Raw genomic sequence first — 13,996 nt, 5'->3', positions numbered from 1 at the left:
ATGGATGGATGACCCCATCATACATAGCCTGTTTGTCGCAGAGAAATTGTAACCTGATTATACAAAATACCCCCAAAAATCAATAAAAAAACAAATGACTTATTTGAAAAAAAAAGAAATGAAAATGAAAAATGAAAAAATGAAATACAGACAGGCAATTTACAGAAGCAAAACCTGAATCATCAATGATTAGTAAAAAGCTGCTAAGTTTGATTAGAAATCAAAAATAAATTTAAACCACCATGGAGTACTCCTCATGACAATGCCAAAAACTACAAGTCTGTAATCACTGTTGACCAGGATGTAGACACACACATACACACACACACACACACACACACACACACACACACACACACACACAGAAAGGATTGGATAAACTTGGCACCTGTTAAAGAATATTTCCAGAATGAATTCTTAAGTAAAATTAGGAAGGTATAAATGAGTGTCAACTGGGGTGCTTGGCTGACTCAGTGGAGCACGTGACCCTAGATCTCGGGGTTGTGAGTTAGAGCCCCATGTTGGGTGGAAAGATTACTTAAAAAAATAAAAAAATTGTGACTTTTGAACCATGTGGACATTTTACATGTTCAAACATAAAATAAAATTTTTAAAAAAGTCAAAACACCACCTATAAAAATAAGAAGGGGGGCATTCAACCTCTCTGTGCCTGTCTCCTCCTTTGCAAAATGTGGATAACAACAGAATCCACCTTAAGGACTTGGTATAGCAACTCAATGAAGTCATCAATATATTGCACTTAGCAAAATCTCTAACATGTGCTCAGAGCTAAATAAAGGTTCCTATTATAAATTGATGATTTTAAAGTTGAGCTAATAATCACTATCCTTTAAGTTGCAGGGAAAATTCTACGACAATAATGCAGGTAAAGCATGGGGCACATAATAGGCAATTAATAAAAAACCACTACAACTTAAGATTCTCTGGAGAAACAGACCAACAGGATATATATAAAGAGATTTCTTTTCTTTTTTTAAAATATAATTTATTGTCAAATTGGCTAACATACAGTGTGCTCTTGGTTTTGGGAGTAGATTCCCGTGATTCATTGCTTACATACAACACACAGTGCTTCTTAGGACCAATCGGCTCATGTGTTTATGGGGTCTGAGAAGACCCACAGCTTGCCATCTGCTCGCTGGAGACCCATGAAAGCCAGTGTTGTAAATTCCACACCAAGGGGTCAGCCTGAGACAGAATTTGCCCCTTCCTCAGCCTTTTTTGTTTTATTCAGGCCCACAGTGGATTGTGTAATGGCAACCACGAAGGCAAGGTCTTTGGCTTTACTCAGTCTACTGATTCAAATGCTAACATCTTCCACAAACACCCGCACAGACTCACAGAAATCACCTTTTTTTTTTTTTCCAGAGTTTATTTTTAAGTAATCTCCACCCAACGTGGGGCTTGAAGTCACAACCCCGAGACCAAGAGTCACATACTCCAGTGCTGAGCCAGTCAGGCGCCCCTCAGAAATCATCTTTAACCAAGTATCTGAGCAGGCCATGATCCAGTCAAGTTGACACATAAAATTAACCACCACAATCACCAAAAATGGGGGTGAGGTTAAGATTTATTCTAAAAGTCATACATGACCATATAACTAGATGTCACAAAAATGATGCGTCATGGGCTATAGTCAGACTCCGGATGTGTCTGGCCAACACAGTGTTTGCAAAACAATTTCTATTAGTGCCCATCTCTAAAAATAGAGACGCCACAGTTTAGGGGAATTCTAGGTAAGTCTGCATCCCCACATAGCAGCACTCTGCTGGAGATGTGGGATGGATTCCGTCCACAACTATCCCCATCGCTCTCTATGTCGCACACCCTGCCAGCACCCCTCACTTGCAGCATTTGCCTGCCCCGCACGGGGAGCCGAGTTTGAGAACGACTGCGTGCAAGCAATACCCCTCAGCCCGGCTGAGCAATTGCGGGATGTGGCCACCAGGTGGCACCATGGCTGTGTGCTGCTCAACCACTAGATGGCACTCGATAGCTTTAGGAAAAGCAACTACCATCTGCTGAGCTCCTACTGTGTGCTGGGAGCATCAGATGTGACTTCCTTAAATCCTCACAAGTGTACATAGGGAGCTGTGCCTCCTATATGGTGGCGGGGGCGGGGGGAACTGAGGCTCAGAGAGAGGCCCCATTTATAAGACCGGACAAAGCATCTCTCTGGGTGGCCAGAAGGGTTCAAGGCCATACTGGGTGTCAAGCGTTCAGCCTAACTTCTGCTGCACAGTGTGTGCTTGGCAAATGGCACTTGGTTGCTATATTATTACCACAGTTGCTTGGTTATTATTAGCAGATGCATCTGACCATCAGTTCTGCTGGTTGCTCCCAACAGTGAAGGAACCCTGACATTGAGCTGGTCCATAGCCACCCTGAGTCAAGGCTACCCTTCTTAGCCTCCCTCACAGCCGGTGTTAATGGAACACGGGCAGAGTGATGTATCCCCTTTATGCCCACTTTCATGTGACCTCTCCCTTCCTTTAGATTGCACTGCATTTCCTCCCAGAAATCCTCCCTGGGGTAACCCCCACTCTGCCTCCCCTCTCCCAGCTTGGGTGGAGGAAGCATTTATTAGCTTGTGGTCCCTCAGGATCCTATACTTTTCCTCATCTCAGAGCTTTTCACACTCACGGCTGCCCATTTGTTTGTCTGCCCAACCTCTGCCCACACCACCTCACCCCAAAGGACTCTGAGGTGCAGGAACGAACGAGGAAATTCATCTTGGGGTAGAAGAATCTCTACCCCTGTGGTTCCCAATCTGGACTGAGCACCTGAGGAACTCTTTCTTCTTTCCAGCTTGATTATCACTGGCACATGATACTGTGTAAGTTTAAGGTGCACAGTGTGTTGACTGGATACAATTATACTGCAAAATGGTTAACACCACTGTTAGCTAACACCTCCATCCAGTCACACAAATACCATTTCTTTAAAAAATTGGGGGGCGCCTGGGTGGCTCAGTCGGTTAAGCGTCCGACTTCGGCTCAGGTCATGATCTCGCGGTCCGTGAGTTCGAGCCCCGCATCAGCTCTGGGCTGATGGCTCAGAGCCTGGAGCCTGCTTCTGATTCTGTGTCTCCCTCTCTCTCTGACCCTCCCCCGTTCATGCTCTGTCTCTCCCTGTCTCAAAAATAAATAAACATTAAAAAAAATTTTTTTTTAATTAAAAAAAATGAATAAATAAAAATAAAAAAATTGGAGCAGCACCACCTGGGGCCAAATGAAGCCCAGTGTTTGGGATGGAGCCCCCCACGTGATTCCAAACTGCATGAGGTAAAGGAAATGTTATAAGGGTGCTGTGCAGACCCTTGGTTATTCTGTCAAGGTCTTGTTAGAGTCAAAAGAAAGAAGGGATCTTTCTTGGGGGAATGGGGCCCCAGGAATCTAGAATGGGGTTACATGTTCCAATCAACACCGATTGTAATGCCTTTTGGTTTTTTTCCCCACTTGCCACCACAAGCAGTTCTCTGACACCAGCTGGGGGTCCTACAATTTCAACTCTTTTTTTTTTTTTTAATTTTTTTTTTAATGTTAATTTATTTTTGAGACAGAGAGAGACAGAGCATGAACGGGGGAGGGGCAGAGAGAAGGAGACACAGAATCTCCAGGCTCCAGAAACAGGCTCCAGGCTCTGAGCTGTCAGCACAGAGCCCGACGCGGGGCTCAAACTAACGGACCAAGAGATCATGACCTGAGCCGAAGTTGGCCGCTCAACCGACTGAGCCACCCAGGCGCCCCTCAACTCTTTTTTAAAAAATTCCTTTTAATGTTTGTTTATTTTTGAGAGAGAGGGAGAGAGACACAACGCGTGAGCAAGGGAGGGGCCGAGAGAGAGAGGGAGATGTAGAATTTGAAGCAGGCTCCAGGCTCTGAGCTGTCAGCAGAGAGCACGTTGCGGGGCTCAAACTCAGACCACGAGATCATGACCTGAGCCGAAGTCAGACGCCCAACCGATTGAGCCGCCCAGGCGCCCCCAATTCAACTCAATTCTAACACCTTACCAGAAATAGCGTGACATCCCACAGTGAAGGGCTCACTCCTACAAGACTGGCCCCACAACCTTCATACACCAATCCAGGTTGTCTCCTGTGCTTCTGGCCAACCGGCTGTCAATCAGAGGTTCCCACGACGCCCTCCTCAGGTTCAATTAATTTGCTAGAGCAGTTCACAGAATCCAGAGAAACATTTTACTCACTAGATTAGTGATTTATGATAAAAGCACAGAACTCGAGAACAGCCAGATGTAAGGGATGCTCGGGACCAGGTACAGAGAAAGGGTGTCTGGGTCTCTCCAACATCTCCACATGTTCACCAACCTGAAAGCTGCCAGAACCCATGCTTTTGGGGTTTTAGGGCGGCTCCATTATATAGGCATGATCACTTAAGTCACTGGCCATTGGTGTCTGATCCAACCACCAACTCCTCTCCCCGCCCAGAGATCAGGCGGGTGGGGGCTGGAAGTTCCAACCCTCCAGGACTTGGTCAGTTCTCTTGGCAACCAGTCCCACCCCTACGTGCTTTCAGAAAGTCACCTCATGAACATGTTCAAGGCACCTTCATCACTCAATTCCAAGGAAATTCCAAGGTTTTAGGAGATCTGTGCCAGAAATGGGGATGAAGACCAAATAAATTATTTCTTATTATAAATCACACATGTATATCGCTATGTAATCACTGTAACATCGGAGGTAGAAAACAGCAAGGCTAACGGGAGGTTCTGACATTCAGCAGACGAGCAGGCTATACACTTGTTTCGTGGCCCTGCCCAAGTGGGACAGCCCGCTCTGGGCTGGATTTTCTTGTTGATGAAACAGGGATTGTCGAGAGTAGACTACATTCGTGGGGCTACAGCGAAGGTGTGGTAACGTAAGTGCTTTACCCACTTTGGCACATAGTGAATATTCAGTACGTGGCAGCTACTATTAGCAATATGAATTGTATTAAACAGATACTATGTGTCATCTTGGTAAGCAATTAGGCGCCAGCCACTTCACATTTACTATCAGAAGAAAAACAAGTGAAACCACCACCAACGGTTATTGGACTCGTGTGGTGGGCACTGTTTTTAAGAGCTGTAGTTATTAGTCTGTTTACTCTGTGATAATCCCGGGAGGTGACATAACCCACCGTCCTGAACAGGAGGACTGCTCGCCATCACCTCCGTAGCCAGGTAGCTACAGAGCCAATATCCTGACCCACGTGGGCAAGGGCTGTGTGGACTCACAACAGGATGCATCAGATCAAGCGGCAGGAGGGGAAAGACAGCACAGTAGGGGGTAAACGACGCCACTTCAAGATGTGCCTCCTTGACACGGCAGACACAAGACAAGCTCTAAAAACAGAGTAGAGGCTACCCCTTTTTTTAAAAAAAATTTTTTTTAACCTTTATTTATTTTTGAGACAGAGAGAGAGACAGAGCATGAACGGGGGAGGGGCAGAGAGAGAGGGAGACACAGAATCTGAAACAGGCTCCAGGCTCCGAGCTGTCAGCACAGAGCCCGACGCGGGGCTTGAACTCACGAACCCCGAGATCATGACCTGAGCCGAAGTCGGCCGTTTAACCGACTGAGCCACCCAGGCGCCCCGAGGCTACCCCTTTTTAATCTCTAGGAAACCCTGGACCAATGGGAAAGGCTGGACTTCAGTCTGCACTACAACCCACTCTTGCTTACTGTGCTTTCCCTGGTGCCCTCCCGTAACTAACACCCAGGAAAATCTTTTGTCTTCAGTTGAAGATGGTATTGAAGGCAATGGCTTCCACCATTTCGCAGTTACTGTTTCCCTGGGTCTCTCCCGTGTGCACAGGAGGTGTGTATGTTATTAAACTTTTGTTTTCCTCCTGTTAATCTGTCTTATATCAATTTAATTATTAGACCAGCCAAAGAACCTACAGGGGAGGTTCCGCCTGGGAGTGAAGTGAGGTCCAGGTCTCAGTATTTTGTTTGGTCTATGAGAAACACTCCAAATGGCAGCCCACATCAGCATTAATAAAGCAGGAGCATGGTCCAGATCACTGGTCAGTTTGTTTTTTTTAAGCAGCCCAGCTATTGTTGGGGTACATGGGTAGCTCTGTTGGTTGAGCATCTGACTTTGGCTCAGGTAATGATCTGGTGGTCTGTGACTTCAAGCCACACTTAGGGCTCTCTGCTGTCAGCGAAGAGCCTGCTTCAGATCCTCTGTCCCCTCTCTCTGCCCCTCCCCTGCTTGCATCCTCTCTCAAAAAAAAAAAAAAAAAAAAAAGGCAGCCCAACCATTATCAAATGACTTCTTGCCTAAGTGAGGGGGGGAGGAGGGGCGGGTAACAACAGGCTTTTTCAATACCTTCCCCAGCCCACCCTCCACAGGAGTGCTGTAGTTGGAACACCACCAGCCTAATTCTAGATCAGACCTAATGGGGGGTGGGGATAAATCATAATAGCATTAGAGGGAATTAGATTATTTGGGGTTGGGGATCATAGGTTGAAGGCACAACACGGCCCCACATGAGGGCTCCTGGCTTCTGCACAAGTTGGCTACAAATTCAGAGGGTCCCACTAGTATGGGGCTAGTGGACTCCCAGAACTCAGGAAAGCACCATACTTACAGTTACAGTTTTATTATAAAAAATATGCTGGGGAAGACAAAATTTCCTTTCTCCTTCAAAGGTTTTTCTGGCTGGTCTAAGAATTAAACTGACATGAGATAGATTAATAGGAGAAAAACAAATTTAATTTTGAACACACGGGATCCCCACATACATAAAAGAGAGAGGCTTCAAGACAGAAAGGTAAGATGAGGTACGCATGCCATCCTGAGCTAAGGAGTGGGGTCGGGGGGCTGGGGCTTCAAAGGGGAGCAGGCAATAAGAACAGATGTTTGGTCAGTAGATGTTTACCCTGCCATACAGATGGGTCACTCAGGTAATAACGCTTATTCTGGAAAGACCCCCAACTTAGATTCTTCTAGGCAGTTAAGGGAGGGGTAAGTTTCTCCTGAGCCTGCAGGGTCTTGACTGCCTTCAACTCAAAATTGTCCACATGCCAAACTGGCACCTTTTGGGGAGCCTTGCAAGGAACACCTTCACAATTATTTAGATGAAGGGGTTAGTTACTGAATGAAGGAAGGCAAAGTAGGCAAAGGCCTCTTTAGGACTTAGGAATGAAAACATTAATGAGAGTTAGAGCACAACAGACCTTTATAGATGACCTGGTCAGTGTTTCTCCAACCTAATACGTTAGAATCTTCTGAGGAGTTTTAAAACACAATGTGCTGGGTCACAACCACCACAATTTGAACTCATCTCCAGAGGTGGATCTGAGCACAGTATTATTTTTTAAAATTTATTTATTATTTCGAGACAGAGAGAGAGACACACACACACAGTGTGTGTGTGCAGGAGAGACAGAGAGAGGGAGAGACAGAATCACAAACAGGCCCTGCACTGCCAGCATGGAGCCTGATGCAGGGCTCGAACTCATGAACTGTGAGATCATGACCTAAACTGAAGTTGGACACTTAACCAACTGAGCCACCCAGACGCCCCGCACAATATTATCTTCTTTAACAGCTCCCAAATGGCTCTGATGTAAAACCAAGCTGAGAACCAATGAATGTACAAAGTTGTGGTTTTTTGACGATTTTTATTTACAAAAAAAATTTTTTTCTAATGTTTATTTATTTTTGAGACAGAGACACAGCATGAGCAGGGAAGGGGCAGAGAGAGAGGGAGACACAGAATGTGAAGCAGGCTCCAGGCTCTGAGCTGTCAGCACAGAGCCCGACGCGGGGCTCAAACTCACGAACCGTGAGATCATGACCTGAGCCGAAGTCGGACGCTTAACCGACTGAGCCACCCAGGTGCCCCGAAGATTTTATTTTTAAGTGCTCTCTACACCCAACATGGGGCTCAGACTCACAACCCCAAGATCAAGAGTCACACGCTCCACCAACTGAGCCAGCCAGTCACCCTGTACTAAGTTTTTTTTTTTAATCTTTTTAAAAATCTTTTTAACTTTTTTTTTTTTTTTGAGAGAGACAGAGGAGAGAGGGGGAGGGGAAGAGAGAGAGGGAGACACAAAATCCGAAGCAGGCTCCAGGCTCTGAGCTGTCAGCACAGAGCCAGACACGGGACTTGAACTCACAAACCACAATCGCTTCTCGGTCTTTTGGCTAAGATCAAGTGTGAACTCACAAACCACAAGATCATGACCTGAGCTAAAGTTGGATGCTTAACCCACTGAGCCACCTAGGTGTCCCTGTGTACTAAGTTCATTTTTTTTTTAATTTTTTTTTTTAATGTTTATTTATTTTTGAGACAGAGAGAGACAGAGCATGAACGGGGGAGGGTCACAGAGAGAGGGAGACACAGAATCCGAAACAGGCTCCAGGCTTTGAGCAGTCAGCACAGAGCCCGACGTGGGGCTCAAACCCACGGACCGTGAGATCATGACCTGAGCCGAAGTCGGACGCCCAACCGACTGAGCCACCCAGGCGCCCCCTAAGTTCACTTTTAAGATGAAACTTCATATACTGCCCCAAATGGAAACCCAGTATCACCTGCCATAAAGATAGTCCTAACAGTAAATACAATGAAAACAGATATAACCTGATAAACGGGATTGGTAAGCGTTAAGCTGCTACAGATAAACTTACCTCTTCACTGAGAAAGCCTGAAAGAGAAATGAAAAAATAACTTCCTGACCACAGGATTTGGGCCTCCAGAGGTCATAAGGGGCACTGACCTAGTTAAACCCTGATTTCAGAGACAGGGCAAGGGAAACATGACTTAGCCCAATTTTGCTAGACAATTAAAAAAAAAAAACAAAACTGGAGCATCTGGTTGGTTCAGTCGGTTCGATCTTGGTGTCGGGCTCTGCGCTGACAGCTCGGAGCCTGGAGCCTGCTTTGGATTCTGTGTCTCCCTCTGTCACTGTCCTGGACCCACTCACACTCTGTGTGTCTTTCTCAAGAATAGATAAACATTAGGGGCGCCTGGGTGGCTCAGTCGGTTAAGCATCTGACGTCAGCTCAGGTCGTGATCTCATGGTTCGTGAGTTCAAGCCCCACGACAGGCTCTGTGCTGACAGCTCAGAGCCTGGAGCCTGCTTCAGATTCTGTGTTTCCCTCTCTCTGCCCCTCCCCCAATCACGCTCTGTCTCTGTCTCTCTCTCAAAAATAAATAAACATTATGGTGCAGCCACTCTGGAAAACAGTGTGGAGGCTCCTCAAAAAATTAAAAATAGACCTACCCTATGACCCAGCAGTAGCACTGCTAGGAATTTACCCAAGGGATACAGGAGTGCTGATGCATAGGGGCACGTGTACCCCAATGTTTATAGCAGCACTCTCAACAACAGCCAAATTATGGAAAGAGCCTAAATGTCCATCAACTGATGAATGGATAAAGAAATTGTGGTTTATATACACAATGGAGTACTATGTGGCAATGAGAAAGAATGAAATCTGGCCCTTTGTAGCAACGTGGACGGAACTGGAGAGTGTTATGCTAAGTGAAATAAGCTATACAGAGAAAGACAGATACCATATGTTTTCACTCTTATGTGGATCCTGAGAAACTTAACAGAAACCCATGGGGGAGGGGAAGGAAAAAAAAGAGGTTAGAGTGGGAGACAGCCAAAGCATAGGAGACTCTTAAAAACTGAGAACGAACTGAGGGCTGATGGGGGGGTGGGAGGGAGGGGAGGGGGGGGATGGGTATTGAGGAGGGCACCTTTTGGGATGAGCACTGGGTGTTGTATGGAAACCAATTTGACAATAAATTTCATATATGAAAAAAAATAAAAGTTATAAAAAAATAAATAAACATTAAAAAATAAACATTAAAAAAAAAGGCAATGAAGGCATATCTGAGACTAAGAATAAGATGCTGGATACAAAGGGAGGGTAAGGTGGGGTGAGGAGAGGGACACCAGATCTTCTGACTGCAATTCAAAGTGACCTCCAAGTCAACTGAGCTCCCCCTGGTTATTTTACAGATGACGCGAAGATGGACAGGACAGCTTGCCCAAGCAAAGTTAGGGCCAGGGCTTGCACCAGAGTGAGAATTAGAAGTCCGTCCCCATAATTTTCCACTTGAGGAAACTCAGAGCTCCTCAAGGACGAGAACTGACCAGGGTCGTGCAGCAGTGGACGTGACAAGGGCAGATTTCTGGAATTACAGGGTCCTACCACCAAACCCCGTAGCATCCCTCCGGTTACACAGTCATTGGCTGTGTTCTGAGAAGCAAGATTAACGTTCACAAAACCCACTACGTCCATTTCTCAAATCAACACACCGACACTCCAGAGTAGGCGAGGGACTTGTCCAAATCCCCAAACCAAAGATGACGACGATGACAATCAGACACTAACACTTGAGAGGTCACGGTGTGCGGGGCACTGTCCTAAGGTTCCATTAGAGAGTCAAATTCTATCATCCCCCTCAATTTGGGGGAAACCGAGGCACAGAGTGTGTGCACCTCGCCCGGGGTCTCAGAGCTAGTAAGGGGCAGAGTAACTCCAAAGATCATTTCACAAAAGGGGTAACTGAGGCCTACAGAGGACGAAAGGGTCCCAACCCAAACTCCCCGTCGCAGAGGGGGTGGGGGGGTACAAGTGGGCGACCAGAATCTACGACACCTTCAAATTTGCCCTCTCCCCCTCGATGGGAGCGATGACGTCACATGTCAGTGAGTGGGGGCTGTCACTAGGAGCTTGGGCATTGCATTCGGAAACCCGGGGGTAACCGGGGGTCGCACTCACCTCCGGAGGCACTTCTTTGGAGCCGGCACTTCTGGACTCGTGACCGAGGCCCGGAGAGCCCCGCCTGCGCAGACTCGGCGTCCCTCCACCAGCGCGACCTGCGACACTGCCCAGGCGACCGAGGCTCGCGGACCCCTGGACACCACGGACCGCGAATGCGCGCGGCCAACTCAACGCGCATGTGCGCTCCCGACCTGTCGTTCAAAGCCTGAGGTGTGGCATCTCTGCCAGTTGGAATCCTCCTTCCAGCCTGGCCCCGCCTTATGCGTCAAGCTTCCGGCGTCTGGCTGTCTCCAGGGCAACCATCAGACTGACGGCCTAGGAAAGAGAGGCCCAGAAACTTCTGGGTGTCGTAGACTCAAAGGGGCAGAGAAACAGGAGGTGCCTGGGAGTGAGAAAGGTCTCCGACTCAGGCGTCCCCGCCTCCTTTCCCTGGCCCAGCTCGCCAGGTCCTGCCACAGTGGCCGACCCGTTCGCGAGCTTTGGGGTCGGTTGCAGAGGGCTCTGCCCTCACAGCGGGCATAGCTGAGCTGGCCGCGGTCGCCATGGTAATACCTCTGGCTCGCCGCCCGCCCCTTGCGTGGTGACGCCACGCGCCGAGCCCTGAGGGAATGCAGTGGGCGCATGCGCCTGAGATGGGAGGTGTGAGGTTGAGCGGTGGGCGGAGCCGGGGAGCGGGGCGGAGCCGGGGAGCGGGGCGGAGCCGGGGAGCGGGGCGGAGCCGGGGAGCGGGGCGGAGCCGGGGAGCGGGGCGGAGCCGGGGAGCGGGGCGGAGCCGGGGAGCGGGGCGGAGCCGGGGAGCGGGGCGGAGCCGGGGAGCGGGGCGGAGCCGGGGAGCGGGGCGGAGCCGGGGAGCGGGGCGGAGCCGGGGAGCGGGGCGGAGCCGGGGAGCGGGGCGGAGCCGGGGAGCGGGGCGGAAGGGACTCCTCTGACCCGTCAGTTTAGGGTGCTTTCTTTTCTTTCTTTCTTTCTTTTTTTTTTTTATAGTTTTGAAAGATTTTTTTTTTTTAATGTTTATTTATTTTTGAGAGAGAGGCAGAGAGTGAGCAAGGGAAGGGCAGAGAGAGGGAGACACAGAATCCAAAGCAGACTCCAGGCCCTGAGCTGTCAGCACAGAGCCTGACATGGGACTCGAACTCATGAGCCATGAGTTCATGACCTGAGCTGAAGTCAGTCGCTTAACCAACTGAGCCACCCAGGTGCCCCGGGTGCTTTCTTTTCAGAAAGTGCTCAGAGACTTCGCTGCAGGTCGTTCACTCGTTTTTACTTGCTCCCCTTTTGTTTTGTTTGCTCCGCACTGGTTGGAAACCTAGACTTTCCATGTCAAGCCTGCCTCCAGGCAAACTAGGTCCCTTTGAGCTCTCAGGAGCATCCCACCTCCCCCTGCCTGCTCTGGGCCTTGATGACAGGTTCGTGCTATCCGTTGATTCATCTAACAGGTCGTTATTAAATGTCTGATAAATGCTAGCGCCAGGGAGACAGCTATGACCAAACAGGGAGCTGGCCGCAGACTTCATGTTTTGAGCAAGTAGAGAAAGAAGTGAACCCATGTTTTTCAACCTCGGTATAATTGACATTTGGGTCTGATTATTCCTTGGGGTGGGGGCTGTCCTGTGCATTGTAGGGTGTTGAACAGCATCCCTCTGCCCACTAGAGGCCAAGAGCAACATCCTCAGCCTTCCCAGCAATCTTGACAACAAAAAAGGTCTCCAGACACAGCCGAATGTCCCCTCGGAGGCAAACTCAGCCCCGTAGAAGAACCACTGCTTTTTAAGGGGATTTCCTAGGGGCACCTGGGTGGCCAGTTGTATAAGCATCTGACTTTGGCTCAGGTCATAATCTCATGATTTGTGAATTTGAGCCCCACGTCAGGCTCTGTGCTGACAACTCAAGGGCCTGGAGCTTGCTTCAGATTCTGTGACTCCCTCTCTCTCTGCCCCTCCCCTGCTTGCATTCTGTTTGTGTGTCTCTCTCTCAAAAATAAATAAACATTAAAAAAGAAATTAAGGGGTTTTTCCAAGCACTGGTCCTATTTTCAAATAACTTGGGCACCTCATAAACTCTCACCAGGTGATTAAAATCTGATGTCTGGGTATTTGAGGGTTACTACCAGAGTGGATCTTTAAGGTTCGCATCACAAGAAAAAAATTATGTAACTACATGTGGTGATGGAGGTTAAGTAAACTTATTGCAGTGATCATTTTTCAATATATACAAATACCAAATCATGTTGTACACCTGAAACTAATAGAATGTTATATGTCAATTATACCTCAGTAAAACTTGGGGGGGGATCTGATATTGATTGCTGAGATGAGCTGGCATATTAACAAAACTCAGTTTTAGATAAAGTTTAAGAGAGCCCCACTTCCCCACCACCGCACTACCATCAAAGGGAAGGTGATTGGGGGCGCTCAGGTGGCTCAGTCAGTTAAGTGACTTCAGCTCAAGTCATGATCTTGCAGTTCGTGAGTTCGAGCCCCACATCAACCTCTGTGCTGACAGCCTGGAGCCTGCTTGGGATTCAGTGTCTCCCCCTCTCTCTGCCCCTCCCCTGCTTGTGCTCTGTCTCTTAAAAATAAATAAATGTTAAAAAAAAATTTTTAAGACGGGAAGGTGACTGGATGTACAAAGGTCATAAAGATACGCGTTCTTTTTATTAAAGTAGTAACCCAGTCCATATGCAAATTGCTGTAAGAAATGATGACAGCTTCCTTGAGCTCAGACACAGTTGTGCCAACCCAGTGACACCCCCACCCCCTTTAATTCAGGACTTTAGTTGACTTGGAAAACTAGTTTTACATGCTCAAGTAGTCACTGGGGCTCAAGCATGTGAAATTACCCTCAGTGTGTGCAATCACCCTCTGAAGAGTATAGTCAAGCCTTTGTTTCCTTATTGACTGCCTTCCCACTCTTTCTTTAAGTGGATTTCCCACGAGGGGGGCGGGAAAGGTGGCATCCTATTTGCCAAGAACAAACATAATCACATTTTGAGATAGAGAAACCGAAGAACTCCATAAAAACCTGCTTCTTGCTCCTTTTCTATTCTTGCTAGGGCCTGCACCCCCAACTTCACACATGCTTCATATTGCAAATAATGTATGTCCTCCTTGTAGGGGACAAGGAGTTAATCACTTCTTTGGAACTGGCAAAATCTAATGAAGGACCAGGGGAAAATGACCCAATAAAGCCGTGATATGTGCATTCTAGACCTCTACCACTGG

The 13,996-nt window shown here is 47.8% G+C and overlaps 1 protein-coding gene across 1 annotated transcript in view; it reads right to left on the bottom strand.

The window, feature by feature from the left end:
* The window catches only part of ZNF667 (zinc finger protein 667), a 61,606-nt gene extending 50,283 nt beyond the window's left edge, over positions 1 to 11,323 (bottom strand). The window contains exon 1 of the mRNA XM_086690793.1: positions 10,773 to 11,323. Coding sequence (XP_086546919.1) covers positions 10,773 to 10,953 — 181 coding nt within the window. The 5' untranslated portion in view covers positions 10,954 to 11,323. The remainder of the gene's footprint in view (positions 1 to 10,772) is intronic.
* Between the last annotated feature and the right edge of the window lie 2,673 nt (positions 11,324 to 13,996).

The sequence above is a fragment of the Puma concolor genome, chromosome E2 (genome assembly GCF_028749965.1).
Source record: "Puma concolor isolate L17-30 chromosome E2, mPumCon1.1.hap2, whole genome shotgun sequence".
NCBI lineage: Eukaryota > Metazoa > Chordata > Mammalia > Carnivora > Felidae > Puma > Puma concolor.
This window is presented reverse-complemented; position numbering and strand designations above follow the sequence as displayed.